Source organism: Leptonychotes weddellii, chromosome 16 (assembly GCF_054177405.1).
Source record: "Leptonychotes weddellii isolate Sample4059 chromosome 16, ASM5417740v2, whole genome shotgun sequence".
Lineage (NCBI taxonomy): Eukaryota > Metazoa > Chordata > Mammalia > Carnivora > Phocidae > Leptonychotes > Leptonychotes weddellii.
In genome coordinates this window covers 43689940-43715006 of record NC_138384.1, presented here as the reverse complement: position 1 = coordinate 43715006, position 25067 = coordinate 43689940, and the positions used below count along the sequence as shown (strand labels likewise).

General features: G+C 60.9%; 3 protein-coding genes and 1 long non-coding RNA gene across 5 annotated transcripts in view; 2 read left to right on the top strand and 2 right to left on the bottom strand.

Moving 5' to 3' along the window:
- The window catches only part of DMPK (DM1 protein kinase), a 10451-nt gene extending 5370 nt beyond the window's left edge, over window positions 1–5081 (top strand). Inside the window, exons 9-15 of one of the 2 annotated variants that reach the window (XM_081807113.1) lie at window positions 469–554; window positions 2039–2150; window positions 2883–3046; window positions 3141–3238; window positions 3418–3464; window positions 3749–3834; window positions 4170–5081. In XM_081807113.1, the coding sequence (XP_081663239.1) occupies window positions 469–554; window positions 2039–2150; window positions 2883–3046; window positions 3141–3238; window positions 3418–3464; window positions 3749–3834; window positions 4170–4329 (753 nt within the window). In that variant the 3' untranslated portion in view covers window positions 4330–5081. Of the gene's footprint in view, window positions 1–468; window positions 555–2038; window positions 2151–2882; window positions 3047–3140; window positions 3239–3417; window positions 3465–3744; window positions 3835–4169 lie in introns of both variants that reach the window. The other variant, XM_081807114.1, reaches the window with a different exon arrangement.
- On the bottom strand, window positions 964–6076 carry LOC145717615 (uncharacterized). Its single transcript, XR_014140955.1, has 4 exons — window positions 5980–6076; window positions 2987–5680; window positions 2428–2609; window positions 964–1500 (listed from the first exon to the last, which is right to left on the bottom strand). It is a non-coding gene; the product is annotated as an uncharacterized LOC145717615 (long non-coding RNA).
- Window positions 5677–10173, top strand: SIX5 (SIX homeobox 5). The gene is made up of 3 exons (XM_006738500.3): window positions 5677–6783; window positions 7764–8563; window positions 8828–10173. The coding sequence occupies exons 1-3, from the start codon at window positions 5972–5974 to the stop codon at window positions 9433–9435; spliced, it is 2220 nt and encodes a 739-aa protein (XP_006738563.1). The 5' UTR covers window positions 5677–5971; the 3' UTR covers window positions 9436–10173.
- A 381-nt stretch (window positions 10174–10554) lies between these two features.
- On the bottom strand, window positions 10555–24632 carry MEIOSIN (meiosis initiator). Its single transcript, XM_081807910.1, has 12 exons — window positions 24414–24632; window positions 19561–19672; window positions 18128–18262; window positions 17035–17280; window positions 15958–16066; window positions 15026–15126; window positions 14426–14581; window positions 13994–14067; window positions 12823–13029; window positions 12503–12747; window positions 11614–11703; window positions 10555–11052 (listed from the first exon to the last, which is right to left on the bottom strand). The coding sequence occupies exons 1-12, from the start codon at window positions 24630–24632 to the stop codon at window positions 10884–10886; spliced, it is 1863 nt and encodes a 620-aa protein (XP_081664036.1). The 3' UTR covers window positions 10555–10883.
- Between the last annotated feature and the right edge of the window lie 435 nt (window positions 24633–25067).

Sequence of the window (25067 nt, the reverse complement as noted above, 5' to 3'; positions counted from 1 at the left end):
GGGGGGGGGGTGAACAGGGGAGGGCCAGGGGGTGGGGCTCCTGACCCAGCATGGAAAGTCCTGGAGGGCTTCCTGGAGGAGGCACTATTTGAGCTGAGACCTGGAGGGATGAGAAGTGAGAGGCAGGAAAGCACCACAGTGCGGAGGAATCTCTCTTAGGCCATCTCTCTCTCAACAAACTATCCTGAGTGAGCGCATGTTCAGCCTGGGTGCCCTTGTGCCAGGTGCTGCTAGGGACACAGAGGGACCAAGCCAGCCCTAGCCCCTGCCCTCATCCACTTACAACCTGGAGAAGTATATAATTACAGCATGGAGAGTACCCCAAGGGGAGCCGCAGGACACAATGAAAGAAAACGAGGGAGGGGCCACTTAAGATAGTGGGAGCGGGTATTTAAAACCAGACTGGGAAGGGGCGAAGGACCAGCTCTGACAAGCACAGGTCACTCCACATCTGTTTCTCTTGTATAGGAGACGCTGACGGACATGCGGGAAGGCATGCCACTGGGGGTCCACCTGCCGTTTGTGGGCTACTCCTACTCCTGCATGGCCCTCAGGTAGGCAGTGCCCCTGGGCAGCCTGTGAGGAGCGGGCCAGTGGTGCCAGCCTCCACAGGTCCCGGGATGCTGTCCAGGGGCACCCAGTAGAATTGCAGGATCAATCTTGGAACTTTCCTGCCTTGGGACCACGGACTATTAGGAGTCCAGAGATGTAGGACCTTAAAATCTCAGACCATGAGTACTGTGAAATTTTAGATTCAGTTGTAAAACCTCAGAGCCAAAGACTCGGCCTTCCAGAATCTTCCAACCTTCCACTTTCAGATTTCTAGTACAGTCATAGGACCTCAGAATCTTAGAAAATAAGTTTAGAATTTCTAAATTGACCTTAAAAGAATACAAACTCATCGAATCACTCATAACCATAAAGCCTTTTTTTTTTAAGATTTATTTATTTATTTGACAGAGAGAGAGACACAGCGAGAGGGGGAACACAAGCAGGGGGAGGGGGAGAGGGAGAAGCAGGCTTCCCGCTGAGCAGGGAGCCCAACGCGGGGCTCGATCCCAGAACTCTGGAATCATGACCTGAGCTGAATGCAGATGCTTAACGACTGAGCCACCCAGGTGCCCCAAAGCCTTTTTTTTTTTTTTTTCAGATTTTATTTATTTATTTGTCAGAGAGAGTAGAGAGCGAGCACAAGCAGGGGGAGCTGCAAGCAGAGGGAGAAGCAAGCTCCCCACTGAGCAGGGAGCCAGATGCAGGACTCGAACCCAGGACCCTGGGATCATGACCTGAGCCGAAGGCAGATGCTTAACCAACTGAGCCACCCAGGCACCCCACAAATGCCATTTCTTACCATGAATGAACAACAGCATGAGCCATTGTGCAGTATTCTCCTCACTGGGCGGGTCGGGACTCAATCAGTCCATCTCTGTTATAACCCAAGCTGGATGAATAGCTGCGGCTTGGTCTCCATGCTCACCAGGCTCATCAGGCCCTTGACACCTGTTTCCACGAGAGGGAGCATTGGATTGGAGGCAACATCCACTTTTATTGCAATTTCATATTCCCAGGGAGAGCGTGACCTCTTCCCAGCAGCTGGGGATGGTGGGGGCAGGGGGCTGATGACCAGAAAAAGACCGTATCTTGGGAGGTGGCTTAGAGTTGGGTGGGATCCCCCCTCACTGTCCTGACGTCTAAAGGAGAGGGGTCTGCAAAGGTCACATGGAGAGGGAGGAGATGAGCAGACCCCAGAGCATGGGTATCTGGAGCCCAGGATCTGCCAGAAGGTGCAGAGAGGCCAGCTCCCAGGCCCATGAGGCCATGCGAAGGGCAGGCCTTTACTAACAAGAAGGGGACCAGTCACACCAACCTGGCAATCAGTTCCCTTCTCTTTGTCCCTCCCCCTCCTCACACTGGGGGTTCTTCAGGGTCTGGCTCTCCCATGGCCACAGGAGAGGGAGTCCTGGCTCTACATCCAGGGGCGGGGCAACCTCTCGAGGGGGCCCAGCTCTCCCTCCCCTTGCCCTGTTCCTCTCCCCAGGGACGAGGAGGCCCCAGGCCCCACGGCCATGGAACTGGAGGCCGAGCCATTGCCTGAGCCAACTGTGCAAGCACCCAGCCCAGAGGCCACAGTGCCCCCACTGGAGGAAACAGTGAGTCTTTGGAGGAGGAGGTCAGTCAGGGACGAATGGGCAAGAAAGGCAAGGGCTTCCGGGGTCTTGCATGCTGTGGAGCGCTAAGCCCTCTGGGAGCTCACTTGACAGAAAGGGACAGAAAACACAGTAGAGGCAAAGTTACTTCAGCCAGAAACAATCCCTATAAAGACACTAAAACCGGCCATTGTGTGTGGGAGGAGGGGACTCTGGGAAGGGACAACACCGAAGAGAAGGAGGAGGAGGACCATCCATGGGAAGAAAAGGACCCACTCACTGGTCAGCTGACAGAACTTCAAGGCAAAGGTTTATTCTCGAACAGGAAAGGAGGGCGGGAAGGCTGACTTGTTCCAGGAGGAGGCTGGAGGAGGCTGAGGGGAGCCGAGACTGAGGCCATCAGGAAACAAACCAAACAGGGCCTTTTGGTGAGGCAGGCCTTCCCCTGAGGGCGCTGAGGGGCTGGAGAGAAAGAGAAGGCCGTGGTCAAGTTGGGTTAGAGTTTTAGGACCAGTCCTTTGGTTCCTGTGTGTGGAAGGTGGGTGGGAAAGGCCCAGACCAGGGGCTGGGGTTAGTTAGGGAAGGAGGAGACTTGGGTCACTGCAGGAGCTGTGAGGATTCCCAGAGATCTAGAGGACAGGGCGGGGTGGGGGTCGGGGTCCCAGCCTAGAACCTGTGCCCAGGTCTTGGGTGCCGCAGGAGCCAAAGGCCGCCCTAAGCGCGTCCCGCCCGCAGGCTGAAGCGGCGGTTCCGGAGGCCATTCCAGCCTCGGCGGAGGCCCGGGAGGCCCAGGTGACGCTGCGGGAGCTCCAGGAGGCCCTGGAGGAGGAGGTGCTTACACGGCAGAGCCTGAGCCGGGAGCTGGAGGCCATCCGCACAGCTAACCAGAGCTTTGCCAGGTCGGGGTCGGGGCGCAGGGGCCTCTCTACCGCCAGCAGCCTGTCTCGCTCGGGTCCGGGCGCGCTCACGGTCTTTTCCTTTTCCTCCCCGCAGTCAGCTCCGTGAGGCCGAGGCCCGGAACCGAGACCTGGAGGCGCACGTCCAGCAGCTGCAGGAGCGGATGGAGCTGCTGCAGGCCGGGGGAGACGCAGGCGAGTCCCTCAGGCGTCCCCTTTCCCGAGGGCGACGGGGCGGGGGGGGGGGCCAGGGAGGTGGGCCCCCGGCGTGTGTGGACACCTGGGGGAGGGCGAGGGGCCCAGGCTGGGGCACGCCGCGCCACCGCCCTCCTCCGCCCCTCCACGCGCCCTATGCGTCTCTCTTCTCCTTCCAGCTGTCACGGGGGTCCCCAGTCCCGGGGCCACGGATCCACCTTCCCATGTAAGACCCCTCTTTTTCCCCTGTATCAAGCCTGCTGGCCCCTCTGCAGACCCCGCCCCTGTCTCCTCGTCCAGATTTAGGGATCACCCTATCTCTTGGGGGTTCCAGACGGCAGACACCCTCCATTCAGGCCCCCCCCCCCTCCAGATAGCCCCACCAGATCCCGTCTAGGAACTCCCTCGATTCCTTCCCCGACTCCCTCTGCTGTCTCTTGCCCCCTGCCGAGGGCGGCCGGGCCGGGCTGGGCTCCGATCGGGTCACCTGTCCCTTCTCTCTCCAGCTAGATGGCCCCCCGGCCGTGGCTCTGGGCCAATGCCCGCTGGTGGGGCCAGGCCCCATGCACCGCCGCCACCTGCTGCTCCCTGCCAGGGTACGTCCGGCTTCTCACGCCCGCCCGCCGCCGCGCCCCCTCCTCGCTCCACTTACCCCAAGCTGCCTCTGCTTAGCTGCGCCTTTGTCCCGCCCGGCCCGCCGCGGGGAGGGAGGATGCCCGGGCAGCCAATCAGCACAGGCCGCTAGGAAGCAGCCAGTGGCGAGTTCCGACAAGACTTGAGGCTTGCCAGCGGACCAACCGCAGCTGCCCGCGGGGGCGGGGCGCAGTGCAGAAAAGATTGTGGACCCACCTATGGGCGTAGGCGTGGCGAGTCTCAGGAGCCAATCGGTGGGCCGTGCCGCGGGGACCTGATCCCGCCCTCTTGTCCGCAGGTCCCTAAGCCTGACCTATCGGAGGCGCGTTCCCTGCTCCTGTTCGCCGTTGCTCTGGCTGCTGCCGCCGCCTTGGGCTGCACTGGGTTGGTGGCCTGCGCCGACCATCTCGCCCCGGTCTGGCGCCACCCAGGAGCCGCCTTCGCCCCCTGAACCCTAGAACCCCAAGCAGGAGGGTTGGGTGACCTGGGCACCGCCCAGAAGCCGCTCCCACCGCCTCCGCGTTCACACCGCTCCAAGCGTGGGTGTCCGCCCCAGCTCCAGCCCTGTGATCCGGGCCCGCCCCCTGGCGGCCGGAGAGGGAGGAGCCGGGCCCGCGGTCGGAGCACGGGGCTCCTGGAAGGCTTGTAACCGGCAATGCTGCAGCTGCTGCCGGGGGGTGGGGATGGCAGACCACTTCCTTCCTGCGGCCTGGCTGAGGCCCCGACATGTATGGGCAAACTGCGATCTAGAGAAGGCAGCGGGGCCAGGGCTCGGCCATCAATTTTTCACCCTCCCCGCCTCCCCCCCTCCCCCCCTCCGCCCCCATCGGCTCGCAGACCACAAATCCTTGTGCATGAGGCCCTGCTATCCCGGGAACGTTCTCCCCTCGCGGCGAACGTCTAGTGCGAGCTCCGCCCGCTCTCTCGGAAACCTTGTGCTTTTGCCAGCCCCGCTTTTTCGGGGACTCCCGCGCCCTCCTCACGTAAGCGGCTCTCGGAGCCACCGCAGGCTCCGCCCGCCCCGGCAGTTTGGGTATTTATTGACCTGTCCTCCGACCCGCTGACAGGCTCCAGGACCCCAGCGCCCTAATCCACGTTTTGGATGCACTGAGACCCCGACATTCCTCAGTATTTATTGTCTCTCCCCACCTAGGACCCCACCCCCGATCCTCGCGAATAAAAGGCCCTCCCGTCTGCCCAAAGCTCTGAAGTCCCCGGTGTCCGCTCTCTTTGCGTTGCGGGAAGGAGCCTGCTCAGGGGGCCAATCGGAAGGCGAGTGGAGGCAGCCAATGGCCTGGCGGGAGGCTAGCGGGCCGCAGAGCTGACGAATCAGGGACGGGGGTGGGGATGGGGACGCTGAGGGGCGTGGCCTCGGCATCCGGCCAATAGGAGATGGCTAGCGAGCCACCAGGAGGCACCGCCCCCTGTCCAGCTGTGGCCCAGCTGTGCCACCCGCTCCCCGGGAAGAAGGGGGCTGGGCCGGCTGCGCGCGCGGCCATCCTCCTACCACTGCGCCTGCGCGGGCCACGCGCCTCCGTTCCAGAGACTTGCTCAAGAAAAGTTGCTGCAAACTTTCTAACCCGTTTCCTCCGCCCCTTCTCCCTGCCAGGCCCGCCCCCCTGCGGCGCCGGGAATTCCGAGGGGCGGAGCGCAGGCAGAGATGGGGGAGTGGGGGGGCCTTCAGAGGACTCTGGAGACGGAGGCGTGCAGAAGCTTAGTCTCGGGGCGGAGGTGGCTTCGCGCCCTTAGCGCTCCCGGACGGCCCGTTACCTTCTCCGTTGTCCCGATGGGGAAACTGAGGCCCTGAGCCTGAGGCACACGCGGGGGGAGGCAAAAAAGCGCGGCCTGAGGCGGAGGGAAAACAAAAGGAGAATCACGGACAGACGGGGAGGGGGGCGGGCACTCACACAGACACTAGGACCGAGACCCAAGTGGAGAGCCGGGCCTGGCATTGCTGGGGGAGACGCGGGGTCGGCGCGGGGGGAGAAGATCGGGAAGCGCGAAGAGGAGGGCGGAGAGGGGGGACGGGCGGGGGAGGGGGGCTGGGGAAAGCCCGAGGGAGGAGGAGAAGGAGGGAGGAACTTCCCAAAGTTGCAAAACATGGCTACCTTGCCTGCGGAGCCGAGCGCGGGGCCGGCGGCTGGGGGGGAGGCGGTGGCGGCGGTGGCGGCGGCGGCGGCGACCGAAGAAGAGGAGGAGGAAGCGCGCCAGCTCCTGCAGACTTTGCAGGCGGCCGAGGGTGAGGCAGCGGCCGCGGCCGGGGCCGGGGCGGGCGAAGCGGCGTCGGGAGCGGAGGGCCCGGGATCCCCGGGCGTCCCCGGGTCGCCCCCCGAGGCCGCTGCCGAGCCGCCCACGGGCCTCCGCTTCTCGCCCGAGCAGGTGGCGTGCGTTTGCGAGGCGCTGCTACAAGCCGGCCACGCTGGCCGCTTGAGCCGCTTCCTGGGCGCGCTGCCCCCGGCCGAGCGCCTACGTGGCAGCGATCCGGTGCTGCGCGCTCGGGCCCTGGTGGCCTTCCAGCGGGGCGAGTACGCCGAGCTCTACCGGCTGCTCGAGAGCCGCCCCTTCCCCGCCGCCCACCACGCCTTTCTGCAGGACCTCTACCTGCGCGCGCGCTACCACGAGGCCGAGCGGGCCCGCGGCCGCGCGCTGGGCGCAGTGGACAAGTACCGTCTGCGCAAGAAGTTCCCGCTGCCCAAGACCATATGGGACGGCGAGGAGACCGTCTACTGCTTCAAGGAGCGCTCCCGCGCCGCGCTCAAGGCCTGCTATCGCGGCAACCGCTACCCAACGCCGGACGAGAAGCGCCGCCTGGCCACGCTCACCGGCCTCTCGCTCACGCAGGTCAGCAACTGGTTCAAGAACCGGCGACAGCGCGATCGGACCGGGGGCGGCGGCGGCGCGCCTTGCAAGAGGTGAGGGGACCCGGGCGGCGCAAGTCCCGCTTTCCCGGGGACGTGCCACCCACCAGCCACCCCCCTCTCCCCCATGCCCACGGCTGGGGTCAGCGCGCCGAGCTCTGGGGACACCTCCTGCTCACGCCTTCAGGCGCCCCCCAGGGCGCAGGGAATACGTGTGGACGGAACAGGCACACGGCCCGGGCCCTCTCCCGGACCCTGCAGCTCCTGTCGCGGAGGCCGGGAGACCTCTTCCCCTCTGCTGCGCTCAGAGCGCCGTCCCAAATCCCATCCGTGTCCGTGGCTGGGGGGAGGCAGTGAGGAAAAGGGGGGCTGCGGAAAGGGGGACGGGGCCTTGTCCACCCACCGCGCGTGGAGGCGTCTTTCACGCCCCCGGGCTGCCGGGCCTTTCCCTGACCGTGGCTCTTCCTCACCCCCCCCCACTCACCCCCCCTCGGGGCCCAAACAGCGTGGTCCGTTGTCTGTCTTTGTTGTGAAACGTGAACCTTCCCCAGCTCCGGTTTCCCTGTAACCCAAGCCCTTCCCCTCCCACCCTGCGCGCCGGCCTCTCACTCCCTTTTCTGACGCCGGCGGGGGGAGGCACCGGGAACTGAGCGGGCGGCGGCGGCTGCCTCCTCACTCTCCGGGAAGACGCCGGGCAGCTTGCGGCCCGACCCGGGGGACCCCAGGGCAGCCCAGTGCTCAGCCTCTGGGGCCCGGAGGCCAAGGGATTGGGAGAGGAGGGCCTCCTCCCTCCGGTGGGGCCAGCTTTAGCTTTTATGGAGAGGTATCAATGCTGGACTTGCAGAGGCTCGTCTTGGGGGTCCTTGGGTGGTCTCAGGAGGAGGTTTTATAACCCGCCCGGTCCAGGCCTGCGGCTGCAGAAGCTTGGGCTGCGACAAGGTGGGGAGGCAGCGGTCAGCCCCGCGCTCCGGCGGGGCGGCCAGTGGGGACGCAGGGCGTTGGGGACCACAACTCACAATCCTTTCTCTGGCCAGCGAGTCTGACGGGAACCCCGCCACCGAGGACGAGTGCAGCCGCAGTCCCGAGGACCTGGACAGGGCGGTGGCCCCGGTGGCGGCGGAGGCCCCCGCCCAGGGCTCTATATTCCTGGCCGGGGCCGCCCCTCCTGCCCCCTGCGCCGCCTCCTCCTCCATCCTGGTGAACGGCAGCTTCCTGGCTGCGGGCAGCTCTCCCGCCGTGCTCCTCAACGGGAGCCCCGTCATCATCAACAGCCTGGCCCTCGGGGAGGCCTCCGGCCTGGGCCCCCTGCTGCTCACGGGTGGCAGTGGCCCTCCTGCACCGCAGCCCGGGCCCCAGGGGGCCAGCGAGGGCAAGACCTCCCTGGTCCTGGACCCTCAGACCGGGGAGGTTCGGCTAGAAGAGGCTCAGCCCGAGGCCGCCGAGACCAAGGAGGCCCAGGTGGCTGCTTCGGGGCCGGCGGGAGAGGAGGCTGCGGGGCCCCTGCCCCAGGTGGTGCCCGGCCCCCCGCCGGCTGCCCCCTTCCCTCTGCCCCCCGGGCCAGTGCCCTCCGTGGCTGCTCCCCAGGTGGTGCCGCTTTCCCCGCCCCCTGGGTACCCTGCAGGCCTGGGCCCCGCGTCCCCACTGTTGAACCTGCCGCAGGTGGTGCCCACCTCACAGGTGGTGACCCTGCCCCAGGCGGTGGGGCCGCTGCAGCTGTTGGCGGCCGGGCCGGGCAGCCCCGTGAAGGTGGCGGCCGCGGGCCCCGCCAACGTGCACCTGATAAACTCCGGGGTGGGCGTGACTGCCCTGCAGCTGCCTTCGGCCACCGCCCCAGGTACCTCCTGCCTTGCTGGGGCCTGAGGTGGGGGGTTGGGGGGGCGGCGCCGGCAGTGGGCTCTGGGGAGGTTGGGCAGCCCCCCCCCCGGCACGGCCCAGAACCCTCCAGAAGCCGGCGGCGGCCTGAGGCTCAAGCCCCACAGACGCAGCCCCGGCCTCGAAGGGGCTCGAAGAGGCTCGCTTTGCCTCCTGCTGATCTCCCTGCCTGCCCTGCTGAGCGTCATCTTCACCCCGGCGCCTGGCCCATGTCTCGTCCCCACAGGAAACTTTCTCCTGGCCAACCCCGTGTCGGGCAGCCCCATCGTGACAGGTGTGGCCGTGCAGCAGGGCAAGATCATCCTCACGGCCACCTTCCCCACCAGCATGCTGGTCTCCCAGGTCCTGCCGCCTGCCCCCGGCCTGGCCCTGCCCCTGAAGCCAGACCCGGCCATCTCTGTGCCCGAAGGAGCCCTCCCGGTGGCCCCCAGCCCTGCTCTCCCGGACGTCCACGCCCTGGGCCCACTGTCTGCGCCGCCGCCCGTCCCCGTCCCCGCTGCCGCCGCCGCCAGCCTGCCCTTCTCCCCGGATTCCTCGGGTCTCCTACCCGGCTTCCCGGCGCCCCCGCCCGAAGGGCTCCTGCTGTCGCCTGCAGCCATGCCCGTCTGGCCCGCGGGCCTGGAACTGAGCGCGGGCCCGGAGGGGCTGCTGGAAGCAGAAAAGGGGTTGGGGACGCAGGCCCCCCACGCCGTGCTGAGGCTGCCGGACCCCGACCCCGAGGGGCTGCTCCTGGGGTCCACGGCCGGCGGCGAGGTTGACGAGGGGCTGGAAGCCGAGCCCAAGGTTCTGACCCAGCTACAGTCGGTGCCTGTGGAAGACCCCCTGGAACTGTGACCGCCCCCCCGCGCCGGGTCTCCACGCCTCTGCTGCCAACGGTGCTCAAGATCTGGGGCCGCGCAGACATCACTTGGGGCCGAACGAGGGGGCTGCCCAGACACGGTTGCTTTGAGCCGAAGATTCCACACACTACGTGCGCTGCCCCCAACCCGGGCCGCGGAAACTCTCCAAGCCCTGGAGGTGCCGGGGGGGAGGGGGGGCTGGCCCCTGTCCACTCCCGCCCAGGGACACTATCCTTGGGCTCGGCGGCATCCTCTGTTACAGCCCTTGCTCTGTGCCCCAAATATACAGGGAGGTTTGTGGGGCCTGACTCGGGGGCTCTGCCCCCCTCAACCTGGTACTAGCTGTGAGCTGCAAGCCCTGCCACGTGGCTGGATTTCTGAGCCCCTGGGCCCGCCCCCGTCGCTCCCTAAAACACTAATAGGTCCACTGACATCCAGTGTTCTCAGAACCACTTGGAGTCGGAGGGTGGAGGACAGGCAGTCCTGTGCCCCAGACCCCTGGGACCCTCCCGGCTGGGCCCTCCCTGCTGAAAAGGGAGGCAGGTGCGGGGAGGCCTGCGTGGGGCTCCCCCTGGACTAGAGCCTTCTTTCTCACCTCCGGCCCCAGACCAAAGATCCCCTCACCCCTGGGGCAACCCTGACCCCTGTGTCTAGTTTGTATCATAAATCTTTATTTTTCTAGGACATGTTATGCCTCCATTTCAATTAAAATAAAGTTAACAGACAACTAGAACCTCCAGGGGTGTGGGCTACCTTCTAAATTACTTGTCCGAAGGAAACACTGGACCATAAAAAATCCCCACCCGAGATTCTGGCTTTCTGGCCGCCGCTGCCTGACAGGGCCGGGGGGCTGGAGGGCAGCTCTGTGCTGCCGCTTGGGAAGGTGTGGGTTCTCTCCAACTGCAGGCCCCGGGCCCTCCAGATCCTGCAGGAGGAGCCCCCACCCAGGGCGGAGGAAGCAGGGGACCAAAGGAGCCTGCCTTGTCCTTGCTGGTAACAAGGCTTCCACTTTATTTTGTTGCAAACAATAAATAATCTATAAATAGAACGGGAGGGAGGAGTGGGGCGAGGTAAGAATGAACAGGGCTGAACCACTGAACCCTGGGGTGGGCAGTGGAAGGGCAGAGCGGGCCCCTTCTTGTAAACTTCACCTTACTGCCTTTCACTCAGGACTCCCCTCCTCGGGCCCGGCGGCGCCCCCGGAGGCACCTAAGCGAGAGAGGGGCTGCGGGCAGGGCGGGGGATGGAGGGCAGGGCAGGGCAGGTGACGGCGGGCAGGCTGAGTTCAGGCGGCCCCAGCACCAGGCAAACGCACACAGCATCAGGGGCTCTAAGTACGCCCCCTCCCAGCCTGCTCCAGGAGGGGTGAGGCCCAGGAGGGGACAACCTCTTCACCAGCTCCCGGTTGCAAAGCAGAGGAGGGGGCGCGGCAGGGTTACCCTTTCAGTTGTGTTGAGGGGGCAGCAGAGGGCCCAGCTCTGGGGAACGGTGGGCCTTCTCGGCCAGCAGCTGGTAGAAGGGCTTGGGGGTCCCCCAGTCCTCGTCCTCGCTGCTTGAGCTGTCCTGCTTCACGATCCGGTTGTGCTGGAGGCTGAACCTACGAGCTTTGATGCTGGGGGAGAGGGGGGCCGATCGGTGGTCACGCCTTCCCTGCCCTGGGGGGCGTCTGTCTCACCGCCCCCCGCCAGAGCCCAGGCCTCCAGGTCCCCATCTGTACAACGGGGCTGGGCCGCCGGAGCCCCACACTCCTGTGAGATCTGTTACGAAGTGCGCACCTAGGGCTGTGTGTTCAGGGGCCGATGAGAGGGGGGCAGGCGGCTGCTCTGACCAGGTGGACAGGAGGAGGGGAGGGAGGAGGGCTAGTAACAGGGAAATAAAGACCCAGCCTCCTGCTCTGAGAAACTCCCTGTGGCAGGAAGGGCAAAGGGGGTCCAAAGCCCGAATTGGGCTATTTGCCCGTCTAAGCTCCAAGGTCGAGCACCTTCCGACCTCCGTCACCCCCCAACGATCTCATAAGAGTTGGCAACACCCAAATCTTCCACCCCAGTAATAAACTCCAACCTGTTCCCAACATCATGAAGCCCAAGGCTCTAAAAATCAGAGCAGGTGTCCGGGGGCCCAGGAGGCCCCTCCGCTCCGCCCCCACAACGCCCCTGGGGCCCGGGCTCCTCACCAGTACGGTCTTCGCTCCTGCTGGGTCATCACCCGCCAGAGTTGGGCCAGCTCCTTGGTGGCAGCCGTGGACGCAGTCCCAGGACAGGCTCTGGGACAGGAGGGAAGAGGTGAGGAGAGGCCCACAGGGCAGGCTGTTTGGGGCGAAGGCCAACGGTCTGACCACAGGAGGCTCCCTTCTTAGAACTCGGATCTTTTCTACCCACTTTGGCCTGAAGGGCCTCAGGACACACCCTCTGGAGCCCAGGTGTCAAAGAAGGGAGGGGGACTGATGGGTTGTCGGGAAGGGGACACCGAGTCTTGGGACCTGGAGGGGACCCGCATCTTCCTGTCAGGGCACCAGCTTTTTGCTGTGGATTGGGGGGCCTCCCCCCACCGACCCCCCCCACCTTCAGGGCTGAGCGCCTGACCTATCAAGTCAGCCCCAAGAACTTTTGCGGGAAACATTAGAAACAAGGAGCTCTCCTCCCCCTGGGTCGCTGGACCTGAGCCTTGGGGGGACCCTCTACCAAGCGCACCCCATGTGCTTGAGAACAAAGCCAACCCAGAAGAGCAGAGTGGAGAGAGGGACAAAACGCCCAGACGGCATCGCCTGAGCCCTGGGCCCAGCCACACCTGAAGGCCATCTACCTTCTCTCCTCTTTCAAGCTATGTGAGACACGTTCCTTTTTTCTTAAGTCTGAGTTAGGTTTCACTGCGTACAATTTGCAGGCCTTGACCAGTGCAAGGGGACCAGGTTAGATGCTGGGTGGGGGTGGTGACTGAGGAAGGGTCAGTGGGTCATGGCCAGAAGGGGCAACTGTGTCAGCAGGGGCAACATGCTCCGGGTGGTGGGGGGGGAGACAGTGCAGCTCGGGCCCCACCCAGGGCCCAAAAGGACCCCCACCCACCGGATGTACTGCTTCCGGTTCATCCTGCAGAACATGATGAAGCCATTGACGCACTTTTTCTTCATCTGGGTCGGGCAGGGGGCTTTCTTGTTTTCCTTGGGCTTCGTCGGGCCCCGGCCCGCCCGGCCCTTCCTGGCCTTCCTCCCGGCCGCGGGCAGGGTGGCGGCCCGTCGGGTGGGGGTCCACGTGTAGTCCCCATCCTCGTCATTGGAGGACGGCAGGCCCTCGGGGTCGGCCTGAGCGTCCTGGGTGGGGGACGGGGAGGTGAGCGCCGGCAGGAGACGGGGGAGCGACCTCGCCGATGGCTGTCCCCCCATCACCTCCTGCCGCCTCCACACCGACTCAGTGTCTGAGTCCTCGGAGCTGGAGCTGGAGCTGGAGCTGGAGCTGGAGCTGGAGCTGGAGCTGGAGCTGGACGGCGCCTTGCTGTTCTCGCTCAGCGACAGGTAGCAGTGGTCCAGCGAGACAGACGACTTGCACAAGCTGTGGGAGTCAGGGGGGTCTTCGGGAGCCTCCGAGCGCATCTCCTGGCAGGTGAAGGAGAAAGACGGGCGATGTGAGGGGAGACCACGGTGTCCCTTCATGTCCCCACTCACAGCTTTCCTAACGTCACGGGAGCATCAGAACCAGCTCGAATTTAAGACAACCTCGTCCAAACAGCCCCTGGACGTCCAAGCAAGTGTTCCCAGGTTCCCACAGCGGGTCGGGGGGACTGGCTGGGCTCAGGGGGCTCGCCCCCCGCCCCCCGCTCTGGGCCAGTAGCTCTTAATGCCATAGGGTCGGCAGCCGTGATGCCCTGGGCAAGTGGTAACTTCTCTGAGCATCAAGTTCACCTACAGAATGAGGTCACGTCACATGCCCTGCAGGGCTGAGAAGCACCTCGCCCCGTGCCTGGCACGTCCTAAGAGCTCTGCTAAGAGTGCCTACTTTTGTTTCTGCCACAGGTTCAGCTCCTCGTTGGAGGAAAGAGTAGAGGTGGAGGCAGACTCATCTGGGGACCCGAGCTGGGGCTGCCCTTCTGTCAGCTGGGCGATGAGACCCCAGAGAGGACTGTGGCCAGAGGTGAGCCCTGGGGCCCGGGAGGGAGGCTCTTTCCAACTGAGGATTCCTGAGCTCATTCTGTTGGTTTCAGTTTCCTCGTCTGTCACCTGGGGTCACCAGAGACCCCGCAGCTGTTAAAATTACGTGGGGTCTTTTCTGGGCACCCGGCAGCTTTTAGCTCTTGTCCTTGGGGTCTAGTTCATTCCAAATGCCCAGCACAGAGTGGGGCGCCCGGTGGCCAGCAATGAGTGGGGCGCCCGGTGGCCAGATGAGGACACAGACGGTAGACGAGTCTCTGGAAGGACAGGGAGAAGCTCGAACAGATGGACAGTGAGCCGGTGGGGGGAGGCGGCCGCCTGGTCGCGGGCCCGGGTGAGTCCGTGAAGGAGGAGAGTGATGCGTGTGGGAAGAAGGACGGACGGTCGGCCGTGTCTGTGGACGGCTGCCTACCTTGTCCTGGAGCGCCTCAAGCATGTCGTCAGAAGGTGAAGACTCGGGATCTAGGAACACTTCTTTGAAGAGAGCTGTCGGGGAGGGACAGCGGGCGGTGGCTGGAGCAGATCGCCCCGGTGCCCTTCTCCGGGTCTCTGCTTCAGGAATCTCCTGTCCCAGGACCAAATCCGGCTCACAGGCCAGCTCCCCTGGGGCAGCTCCAAGCTGAGCAGGGGGCGTGGGTCCCTGACGCTGGCTCCTGGAGCCTTCCCCTCACTGGGCCGGTCCGGGGCCGCTTCCCCACGAAGCTGCGGGCTTCTTGAGCCAGAGCCCGGGTGGGATCCACCCCGGGGCACCCAGCACGGCCGAGCCCAGGGCAGCGCACTTGGTGGGTTATCGCCGTATGTTTTCTGAACGGACCAAGCGTTGGGTCTGGGCCCGGGAGCTCACCTTGGGTCAGGAACTCAGTGCCATCCCCCCGGATCTGATCTGGTGGCAGCCTTCCTGGGGAGCTGAAGAGGGAGGGGCTGAGCCCTAGGATCTCGCTCGGGTGGCCTGTCACACTCCAGTTGTTAATCTGGGGAGGCCCCAAGGCCAGCGGGCTCCCTGAAAAGGAAGCATCGGGCTTGAGGATGACCTTCTCCCCCAGTGTGGTGGCTGGAGCTGAGGAGATGGTGTGAGACATGGGGGAAGGGTGACTCGGTCAAGTGCTCATTTTGAGTGCTTTGTAGAGGAAATTAGGAGACGCCATGCCTGGCATCAGGTCATGGATAACCAAAAACAGAATCAGTGTCTGGTGTGCCGCCTCTGAGAGACTGACTGTAGCCACCTGGGGCTCTGGGTTAAGAAAGATTCTGAGGCAACGTGTGGGCTTCACAGAAAGAGGGATGATTGGCTAGCAACGTCTGCCACAGTGGCCGCACACAGCCCTGTGCTGGGCAGACACCGGGTCCCCGTCCTCTTTCCTCCCACCTCAGTGCTGCTCAGAAGGAAGTGAGCGGGAAAGGCCCCACACAAGCCTACAAGGAGGAGAGATGGAGTTTCAGTCACCAGGGGGGCTGCCTTCCGGGGTCCAGGCTGGAAGCCAAGGGTCAGCATCTGGGGACTCCTTGTCCAGCTCCTCGCTGGAATTGTAGAACACCAGCTTCTGCCTGCAAGAGGTGGGAATTCGAGAGGCAGACCCGGAGCCCTGGGCCCAGCCGTTTCCCCCTGGGGTGTCTTGGTGTCGCCCGCTGTGACGAAAGACAGGGATCACTCTGTGCTGGCTGCTGGGCGGGGCGGGAAGCTTAGTCAGCTGAGGCGCCTGCCCTCAAGGGGCTTCAGGCTGGTGAGGAGAGGCGGCCGTCCCCGCGTGCTGATGCCCAGGGCGAAGGGCTGTGATGGGCCGTGTTCCAGCAGGACTCAGAGAGAGGACCACACTGAGCTCAGCCTGAAGGGTGGTGGTCTTCTCGGTGGTCGAGGGCGACAGGCTTGTCAGGAACAGGGATCAGGAGGGTGAAAAGTCCAGAGCAGGCCAAGGCCACGGCTCCCATGGAGTGGCGAATATGTGGTGGTGTTTTGGGTCAGGGTCATGGGGTTGGGGCAGGGGAGGGGGCTAGCAAGATGAGCTGGGGCCAGGGAAGCTCTCAGATACCGACTAAGATACTGGGGCTCTGCCCCACGGGCACTGAGGGAGGCCTGAAAGCCATGAGCTGATGTGACCGAGGTCCGGGGTTAGAAAAGCCACTGCGGCCCCTGGGGAGGACGGGCTGGAGGGGTGAGGCACGAGGCAGGGAGGCTGGCGAGAGGCCGCAGCCCTGGTCCGGCAGCCCCAAAGCCAGGCTCTGCTTTGAGCGTCCGCAGCCCGCACGAAGCTGGGCCTGCGGTGTTCTCTCCACAGACACCAGTGAGGATGGCAAGCGACCTCATTTCTCACCACCCCTCAGCCGTGCCGGACCAGACACCTCAGCCTCCCCCACTCGGAGCCCTTGGGGTTCCCTTACCTGGGACAGGGCTGGGTCCTGTTGAGAAAGTGGATCTGCTCAGCCCCTTGCTGGGCCTTGAAGGCACGGTAGAGCCCATCACTCTGGCCGCTGACTCGGCCATAGCAGCCTGGGGGGAATGGGAGGCAAGTGGGAATGCTTACTGCTGGGACTGGAACAAATCCCAGGAGTCACAGATACCTGGATGGAGAAGTGCCACGGTCTGCCACGGCCTCTCCCTCCCACATCCTCGTAAGACCTCGGGCTGCGGGGCCTCTGCGTGAGCCTATGGGATGCCCCGAATGACCCCTCGGTTTCTGGAAACCCACATCCCTCTCAGAGGTGTAAGAGAACTAAAATCCTGAAGTGGAATACTGTCGAGGAAGACGATGAGAGCCAACGCATACGAGGCGCTCGCCCTGCCGGCACGGTTTGGGGCATTTTAATACGAGTCAGTGGCCCTTTGCCGGAGGGTACCATGATTATGCCCATTTTACAGTTAAGCAAACTGAGACCCTGAGATACCAGGTAACTTGCCCGAGGTCACACAACTAGCGGAAGAGCCGAAGAGCCCTCCCTCCCCAGGTGGGTCGGGTGCCTCCTCTGGGCCCCCATGGCCTCCTGGGCGACCGTGGGAAGTCGGGGTCCCTCTGTGCCCCTTCACTGGGCTGTGGCACTAGCACTCGCACGCGGCCTGGCCCCGAGATGCTCGGGGAGCAGGGGCCGGATAAACGGATGGGGGGGGGCAGGACGGCTCAGGACCGCCCCAGCCCGCCAGGCGCCCCCGTCTCGTCCGGTGCCCTGCTGGGCACGTCACCACACCTTTTCCAGGTGGCCCAGGGATGGGAGCCATGGGAGCCATTGCCCGTCTTCCCCTGGCTCTGTGACCCACAGCCCCACCAAGAGGCTCGCTGACGCCGCCCCACCCTTCCATCCACAACGGGGCCTAGAGGGAAGGAGACGTGGGGAAGGAGGCCCAAGACAGAGTCCCTCTTGGCCACCGCGGAGGCCCCACTACTGGGCCCCGACTTGGGATGCTGCGGGCGCCTGCCCAGGAGTGTGGAAGGGACTAAGTTAACGGTGAGGGCAGATAGCAACCTGAGAAGTCACAGTGGATGCTGTTCTCAGCCATGTCCAGCAACGTCAGCCGGGACCTGCCTCCCTTCCTGTCACCTTGAGGCAGGGATGACGCAACTTTGGGGTGACAGCCGGGGCTGGCACATCTTGAAGGGGTGGTGGTCCCCCCCATGTGTCTTCCTTGCTGTTCTGGGGATGGGGTCGCCCACTTCCCGGGCCTGTCCAGGGCCAGACAGCGGCGAGGGTTCTGGGCCCAGGTCTGGCGTTCTGGGGGAGCAGAGAGACGAGCATCAGAGGGGGCTCCGGTGGAGGGCGTCTCTGCCCTGGGCCCCCCAGCCTATTCCAAGCTTTGCCGGGCCTGGTCGCTCACCAGCCCTTCCCAGGTCAGTCTGGATCCTCAGCGAGCAGTCACCTCAGCCGAGGCTCCCTGCCCCTACCCACACATTCGAATCACCTGGTGAGCTCTGGAAAAAATACTGATGCCCAGGTTCCACCCCAGGCCACTGGAACCTGACTTTCTGGGTGTGAGGCTCAGGCACAGGCATTTTTTACGGTTCCCTGGATGATTCAGTAGATATGCAGCCAAGACTAGAAATCATTGGTTAGGTACAACTCCCATTTTAAAGACAGGCCAACTGAGGCCTTCAAGAGGCCAAGGGACACGTGGAGAGTTAGCAGCAAGGCTGAAGCTGGCCCGGGGATGCTTGCTTTCCACACTTGGGTCTTTCCATCAGCCTGTGCCCCCTGATGCCCTGGCCCAGGACGGGTGACTGGCTGTAAGGACAATAAATGGTAACAGCAGCTTCCCTTCACCGAGTGCTGACCATGAGCCTCTCCACTCAGCATTGCTCCAAGGGTATGTACCCAGGCTCCTGGTCCTTAAGACCACCCTGTGGTCCACCCCCAGGATGCTGAGGCTCAGAGAAGGAAAGCAACCATGCCAGGCCTCGGAGATAGTGAGCCCAGGGGCCAGGGCGTTGAACCAGATAGATCTCACTGTAAAGCGGTGCCAGGGGCTCTGGGTAGCTGATCGGGCCTCCCTGGAATGAGAAAGGCTCTGGAGAAGGAGCTTTGCTCCCATGTGACCTGGCTTCCTATCTGGTCTCCCTTGTACCTGACAATCCAGTGGGTTTCTTCTTCCGGGGTTTCCGGCAGGCTCCCTGAAGACGGGACTTAAAAGAGTGCGGGGAGCTCGAAGGGGTGGAGTGTCTCCGCCGGGCAGGGCCCGAGGCCCAGTTCCAACCCAGCCCTGCACAGGGTGGAGAAAGAGGTCAGATGCCCCCCGACCTCATGCCGTCCTGCCTCCTCCTTCCAGACGTGCTTCCCAATCCTGGGCAGAGGGCTGGGGGGCGGCCACAGTCCCCAAGCTGACTTTATAGATGTGGAAACTGAGCTCCCAGGAGGAGCCTGGACTGGTCTGAGGTTGCACGGCCAGGCGACAGAGGTTCCAGGGCGTAAACTCAGATCCCCCCCAAAGCCATTCGGGGTCCTCCAAGAAGGAAGACAGACTCAACGCTTCCCAAAGGCTTCCCTGCCTCTCTGTCAGGCCTCTCAATTCTTCCTCCTCAACATCGCCCAAAGGTACGACTTCTGTCCCCAGCCTCACCCTCAGTGCGAGATCGGCCTGTCTCCGGTCCAGATCCCTCCTAAAGCCCTCTTTGCTGACCTCCCTGACTCGAGTTTCTCCCTTAGTAACCAACCAATCCTGCTCACTAGATGTCAGGCACCTCTTGCTTAAAAAAAAATCTGATCATGGCTTTTCCTGGCTTTTTAAAGTCCTCCGCCATAATTCTCATCTTCGTCTCTCTCCTTAGCCCGAGCCCCACTCTGTGGAAAATCCATGTCTAATTCTGGCCCTCCAAAAATGTAACTACTACTAGGCTACTATTGACCAGAGTCCTTACCAATAACACAAACGGGTGATTAGTCTATATTTTGTATATCCTGTGTTGTATACTGTATTCTTACAGTAAAGAAAACTAGAGAAAAGTGTTAAAAGCATAAGGAAGAGAAAAGACATTTACAGGACTGCACAGGATATATCTAAGAAAATCTGCGTATAACTGGGCTCATGCAGCTCAAACCCGTGTTCTTCAAGGGTCAAGTGTACTAGTATTGGTTTCATTTTGCAGATGAGCAAACTGAGGCACAGGGAGGTTAAGGTCATAAGACATGTGTCTGCGTCAGGGTCTGGTTCGCGAGCCTGCGCACGTCGTCCTGATGCTACACGGTCCCTCCAAGCACACCAGCTGCTGGCCTGTCCCAGACATTCCACACACGTCTTCCTGTGGTTGCGTGCTCCTGCTCACGGCTTCTCCTGCCTGCCGGAGCTCCCCCAGGCTACCGTCCGCGCAGGCCCGGTCGCGAGGCCCCAGACACCCTGCTCTGAGTTCACGGCATCGGGCCCATCTCTCTGACTCTGTCAGCTCTGCCAGGCTCTGAGATCCCCGGGGACTGGGGCTCATCGAAGTCACTTGGTATCCCTGACAGCCAGGACCGGACTTGATGGAGAGCAGGCCCTGGGAAATGGTGACTGAACTTACTTACCCCCGAGTCCGCCTTCCCCATTGGTGGTATGGAATTTGAGCAAGGCCTTGGCCACATCGATGCTTTTCTGGAGGTACTGAATGTAATGCAGGACATGCAGCAGAATCTCCTTCTGCCCCCAAAAGAAAGACAGGGTTGAGCACAGGAATGGGGGCCCAAGACAATGTGAGGCTGCAGGGGACCAGAGACAGGCTGCAGGAGCCCGTTCCCCAGCCCGACAGTTCCTCTGGTGGCGGAGATATTCCTATTCTGTTTAGACCTTGCTGCAGCTCAGGGAGAGGTCTGTTGCAGCTAAGGAAACCAAGGCTCGGAGTGCTAGCATGACTTGCTAAGGTTAGAGAGGAAGGGGCAGAGCTGAGATCTGAACTCAGGTCTGCCTGCCTCCTGGCCCAGTTTTTCAACGCACACTGTTTGGCTTCTCACCCATGGCCCCTTGCACATGCTGTATTCTCTATCTGCAAAGCCCTCCTCTTCTCCCCACAAGCTCCCGCATTGGCTTCTCCTCCTCTGAGCCTTAGCACAGTGGTCTCCCCTTCCGGAAGCTTTCCCACCTCCCTGAACCTTCTCGCTCAGGCCGGGTCGGATGTCCCTCCTCAGCACTCTTGCAATGCCCTGGCCTAATTACCTGTTCATGCGTTACTCTCTCTCATTGACCTTGAACTAGTTGAGGGTAGAGGCTGTAGCTAAGTGATTTCTGTATCCTTTGCTCACAGAATCAAGAGGTAGCTTAGCCACTGATCGCTGAAGGATGATCTCCGTAGCACAGAGCATGATGCCTTCTGCCCAGCAGGCATCACCCAGCCAGCCACCAAGTACTAAGTCAGTGTCAAAGACACAAAGCTAAAAAAGACTACTACCCACTGAGGGCCAGGTACATAGGGGTGAAGCAGACATGCTTTTGTTTACCTTCATGGAATTTATAATCTAGTGAGGACAGCAGCCCTCAATAAACTCGTAAGTCATACAGAATTATCAACGGTGTGATAAGCATTATGAATAAGAGTGTAACAAGAGATTCTAAAATTGGACTTGAGTGTCTGGAAAGACCTCCAGCATTTATTATTTTTAAAGATTTATTTATTTATTTTAGAGATGGGGAAGGGGCAGAGGGAGAGAGAGAGAGAATCCAAGCAGACCCTCCCCTGAGCATGGAGCCCAACGTTTGGCTTGATCCCAGGACCCTGAGATCACAACTTGAGCCAAGACCAAGAGTTGGACGCTTAACCGACTACGCCACCCAGGCGCCCCAGGCCTCCAGCATTTAAGTGGAGACCTGAAGAATGACAGGAGTTAGCCTGGTGAAGAGGTGAGGGAAGAACACCAGTAAGTATTTCTTGGATTGAACTGGGTCCTTAGAATACCAATAAAACCGTTAGCAGTAATCTTCCAAACCCTAGATCAGGAAACACGGTCCCACAAAGGGACTTGTGTGAAACTGTTCCATAAGCTAGAAAGCGACGGTCACTGAAATGATGTGACCTGATCCATGGAAGGAAGCTATAATCTAACTAAGGAATACATGTAACACAGGCAGGAGACTGTTACTTTGGAAGGACCCGGATCCAATCTGCCACTTCCTGGCTGTGTATCGGGAACAGACCGTTTTACCTTTTTGAGCCTCAGTTTTCTCATCTGTGCAATGGGAATGAGGATAGTCAGTGAGGCTCAGAGGATTATCATTAGGACTGAATAAATTAGTGTGTGTGAAATCACCCAACACAGAGCCTGATATACCAGTTGCCTAATAAATACTTCGTCGATGATTGAATGAGAATGCTTTCATCAGGTTCTCAAAGGATTAAATGAGGACCTTTTCTAACTTTGAGAACCGGACCATGGGGTTCTCAAGAGCAGATATTTTATCTCCAACCCCCGGCTTGGCACATGATTGGCATTCACTACGCTGTGTCTGTAAACTGTCAAGTTATATGAAATGTGATTAGTAGCAGTATAAAGGTTTTATGCAGAAGGCCATTGGGCATCATTTCAGATTCCAAGACCGAAGGTTCAGGAATTGATGGTTCAGGAAGGTTAGCTTGGGGGCTACGCCAGAGGTTCCGATCCCAGAGACCTTCTGAAGACAAGATCGACAGGTCCTATAACTGTCTTCGCTAAGGGGATTCATTCATTCACTCACTCATTCACCCATTCATTCAACAAACACCTACTGAGCACTGAGTGACCAAGCAGTTGAGGATGTGGGCCTTTGGAATGAGACACATCTGACTCTTTCTCTCTGCCATTAACTAGCTGTGTCCTTCTGGGCAACATGACCCCTCTCCTCACAGTGGAGAATGAGCACACCAGATGCACCTCTCAAGCCTTGGGGGAGGATTAAATGAGAAAACGTATCCAAAATGCTTGTCACTCGGGGTCTGACACCTAGAACCCTCAGTAAATTGGGAGTAGCTATGGTTGTTGTCTGCTGGCCCTGCGGGTGCTGGGGATAGAAATGTTTCCATTATGGTCCTTAACCCTCACAAAACCCCTCATCTAAAGGGGTCAGAGATAAAGAAACAGTCCCAGGAATATGCCCAGGGCTTTGATGGTCAGAGAGAGAAGCCACAGGACCATACAGGGCTGGGGGCACATCATGAGTCAGGATGGTGAGGAAGGATGCCGCGAACCTAAGCCACACCCCAAATCTCAAACACAGGAAAGGCAACACATAACAGCTCAGTTCATTCATTGAGCATCAGACTGAGCGCGTCTGTCACAGCACAGCCCTGTCACAAGTCGTGGTGACACCCTCCAGGCACACAAGTCGAGGGGGAGGCTGGGGACTGGCAGGGACGCAGGTTGTCCATGGAGCAGGAGACCCAGGACTGAACCCAAGGAAGGATGAAGGTGGGGAGGAAGAGGGATCCTTAAGACATCAGAGGATCGGGGTGCCTGGGTGGCTCAGATGGTTAAGCGTCTGCCTTTGGCTCAGTGCATGATCCCAGGGTCCTGGGATCGGGCCCCGCATCAGGCTCCTTGCTCAGCGGGAAGCCTGCGCTTCTCCCTCTCCTTCTACTGCTCCCCCTGCTTGTGCTCTCTCGCTCTCTCTGTCAAATAAATAAATAAAATCTTAAAAAAAAAAAAAAAGACATCAGAGGATCAATGGTCATGAAAGCAGGCTGAGGCCTGGGGAGAATTCCACGAGATGTGGTCATGCGGTCAGTGATGAAATGTTGCCTGTCGCCTGACTCAACTGTCATTCCTTCGGGGCCAGGACTGTCCCCCAGTCGTCTCTGCCCCCCCTCCCACCTCCCAAGAGTTGATCGCAATACCTGTGCACATTGCATACACAGATGCTTGAGGACAGAGGGCAAAATTCCTCAGGTATTTCTGAGCACCGTGGTGGTCTGCTTAATGCCTCTCCCTAAGGACGTCCATGTCCTAGTCCTCGGAGCCTGTGAATATGTTGCCTAATATGACAAAGGGGACTCAGCAGATGTGACTGAGTGGAGGATCCTGAGATGCAGAGATTGTTCTGGATTAACTGAGTGGGCCCACTGTGGTCCCAGGGGTCCTTACAAGTGGGAGGGAGGCAGGAGGGTCGAAGGCAGAGAAGGCGAGGTGAGGATGGGAGCAGAGGAAGAGAAAGAGAGACACTGGGAGATGCTACACTGCTGGCTTTGAAGGGGCCATGAGCCAAAGAACACAGGCGGCTTCTAGAAGTTGGCAAAGGGAAAGGAAACGGATTCTCCCCGGGAGCCTTGGAGAAGAACCGACTCTTAGACCCGCGAGGCCGATTTTGGACCTCAGCCCTCTACACTGTTCGAGAAAAAATCCGCATTGTTTGCAGACACAGAGTTGTGAGGCCACAGGAAGCTAGAGCGGCCACAGGAAGCTAGGACAGTGCCAACGGCTGCGAGAGGCTTAGGAGGGAGAGTCCACATGAACCGGTGATCGATGGAAGGTGGTAGGCACCCAGGAGGTGAGGGTTAGGATCTGGCACCCAAAGATCTGGATCTTGCCCCAAACGCCCACTCTTCTGAGCCTCTCAGAAGGCAAGAAGCACGTTCTAGCTGGGGATCGGTGATTCCTGGGTTGGAATCTTTATTGTCTTGACCACATTCTGAGTTCCCAGCAGATGAGGGGCGGGTCTCAAGTTCCTTTGCCTCCCCTCGTTGCGACCAGAACAGCTTCTGCCATCCAACAGTCTTTCCATAACTGGCTGATGAATAAGTGGATACGTGATGGAATGAGAGGAACTATAGCAAGAAAACATCACACCACGCCTTCAAGATCTCCGAGACCCTTAGTAAGTTGTTGCCACTGGCGGAGGGAGGAGGCAGCTCAGCCCCGTATGTATTTATCGAGTAGCCACTTGGGGGACGCGCAGAGCAGCTTTAAGTCCTGCTACCTCGGGAGATGGAGATGCCGCCCCCAGGACCCAGGACAAGGGACTCAGAGAGGGAAGTGACATTTCTTCGAGGACGGTCACGGCTAGTGTGCCGTTTGGGCCTCACAATATCTCTGGGTAGTAGACATTATGTTCCCTCGTTTTATGGCTGGGAAACAGGATGCTTGAGAGGCTGAGAAGCTGAGGGCCCTGCCCAGAGTCCTGCCGCTTCAGGGCTGACAGGCTCGAACCCATGGCTGTTTGACTCCCCAAAGTGATGACTTTTATCTGGCTCCTTGCCGATCTTTCCCTCCCAGCTGCCCCTGCCCCTTTGCAAGAAAGGATCCCCCAGGCTTCTAGTGATGGGATCACAGAAAGGCCCACTCAGGGCAGGACCACGCCCATCTCGGTGCTGTCGCCGAGAGGGTCTGTGTTGGGGCCCCAGGACGAGAGATAGTAACCCGGTTACTGAGATTTTCAGACCTGCCCCCCACATCCGCCTCCTCTCCCTCCACCCCCATACCTTGGTGAGCTTCTTGGTGCCTGTCTTCAGGGCCACAGGCAACAGCAGTGCCAACTCATGAAGTTTGCTGGTGTGGTTCTTCCTCTGCCTCCTGTTTGGGGCCGAGAGCTGGTATTGGTTAGGACATTGGCACCTGACCCCCCCCAAACCACCTGTCTCCGTGCTCCCCATCTCAGAGAGGCTGTCCACCCCAGCACCCCCAGACAGAATCCTAGGCATCGTAGGTCTCATCAAATCTCACCCATTCCCCTTCCAATCCTTTCTCTCCAGCCCCAGGCCCTGCCCTAGTCCACGTGTGGCTGTCCCCCTAGCCCTCCCAGCCTCCCCCTGGCCTCCTCCAGTTCATCCTGTCTACTAGCATCAGGGTGAGCTTTCTGCAACACAGATCTGGCCATGGTTTTCTTATCTGGGCAATGGGAATGAGGATATTCACTGAGGCTCAGAGGATTATCAGTAGGACCAAATACACCTGTGTGTGTGAAATCGTCCAGAACGGAGCCTGATACTCTAGTTGTCTAGTAAGTGCTTCAAAACTCTCGATGCCATCCATTATTAAGGACCAAGTTGAAACCCTTAATCCGGCTTATAATGGCCCTCAAGACCTGGCCCGGCTGACCATTCTGGTCTCATCTCTTACAGGACAGGTGAGGTACC

What these genes read in the sequence shown, in the direction of transcription:
- MEIOSIN (XM_081807910.1), bottom strand. Translation starts at nt 24,632, where the DNA reads ATGCCTAGGATTCTGTCTGGGGGTGCTGGGGTGGACAGCCTCTCTGAG. An exon ending in CATCCACTGTGACTTCTCAG is followed by an intron (nt 16,067 to 17,034) that starts GTTGCTATCTGC and finishes CATTCCCCCCAG; the next exon opens with GCTGCTATGGCCGAGTCAGC. An exon ending in CAGGAGCGAAGACCGTACTG is followed by an intron (nt 11,053 to 11,613) that starts GTGAGGAGCCCG and finishes CCTCTCCCCCAG; the next exon opens with CATCAAAGCTCGTAGGTTCA.
- SIX5 (XM_006738500.3), top strand. Translation starts at nt 5,972, where the DNA reads ATGGCTACCTTGCCTGCGGAGCCGAGCGCGGGGCCGGCGGCTGGGGGG. An exon ending in GGCGGCGCGCCTTGCAAGAG is followed by an intron (nt 6,784 to 7,763) that starts GTGAGGGGACCC and finishes TTCTCTGGCCAG; the next exon opens with CGAGTCTGACGGGAACCCCG. An exon ending in GCCTTCGGCCACCGCCCCAG is followed by an intron (nt 8,564 to 8,827) that starts GTACCTCCTGCC and finishes TCGTCCCCACAG; the next exon opens with GAAACTTTCTCCTGGCCAAC.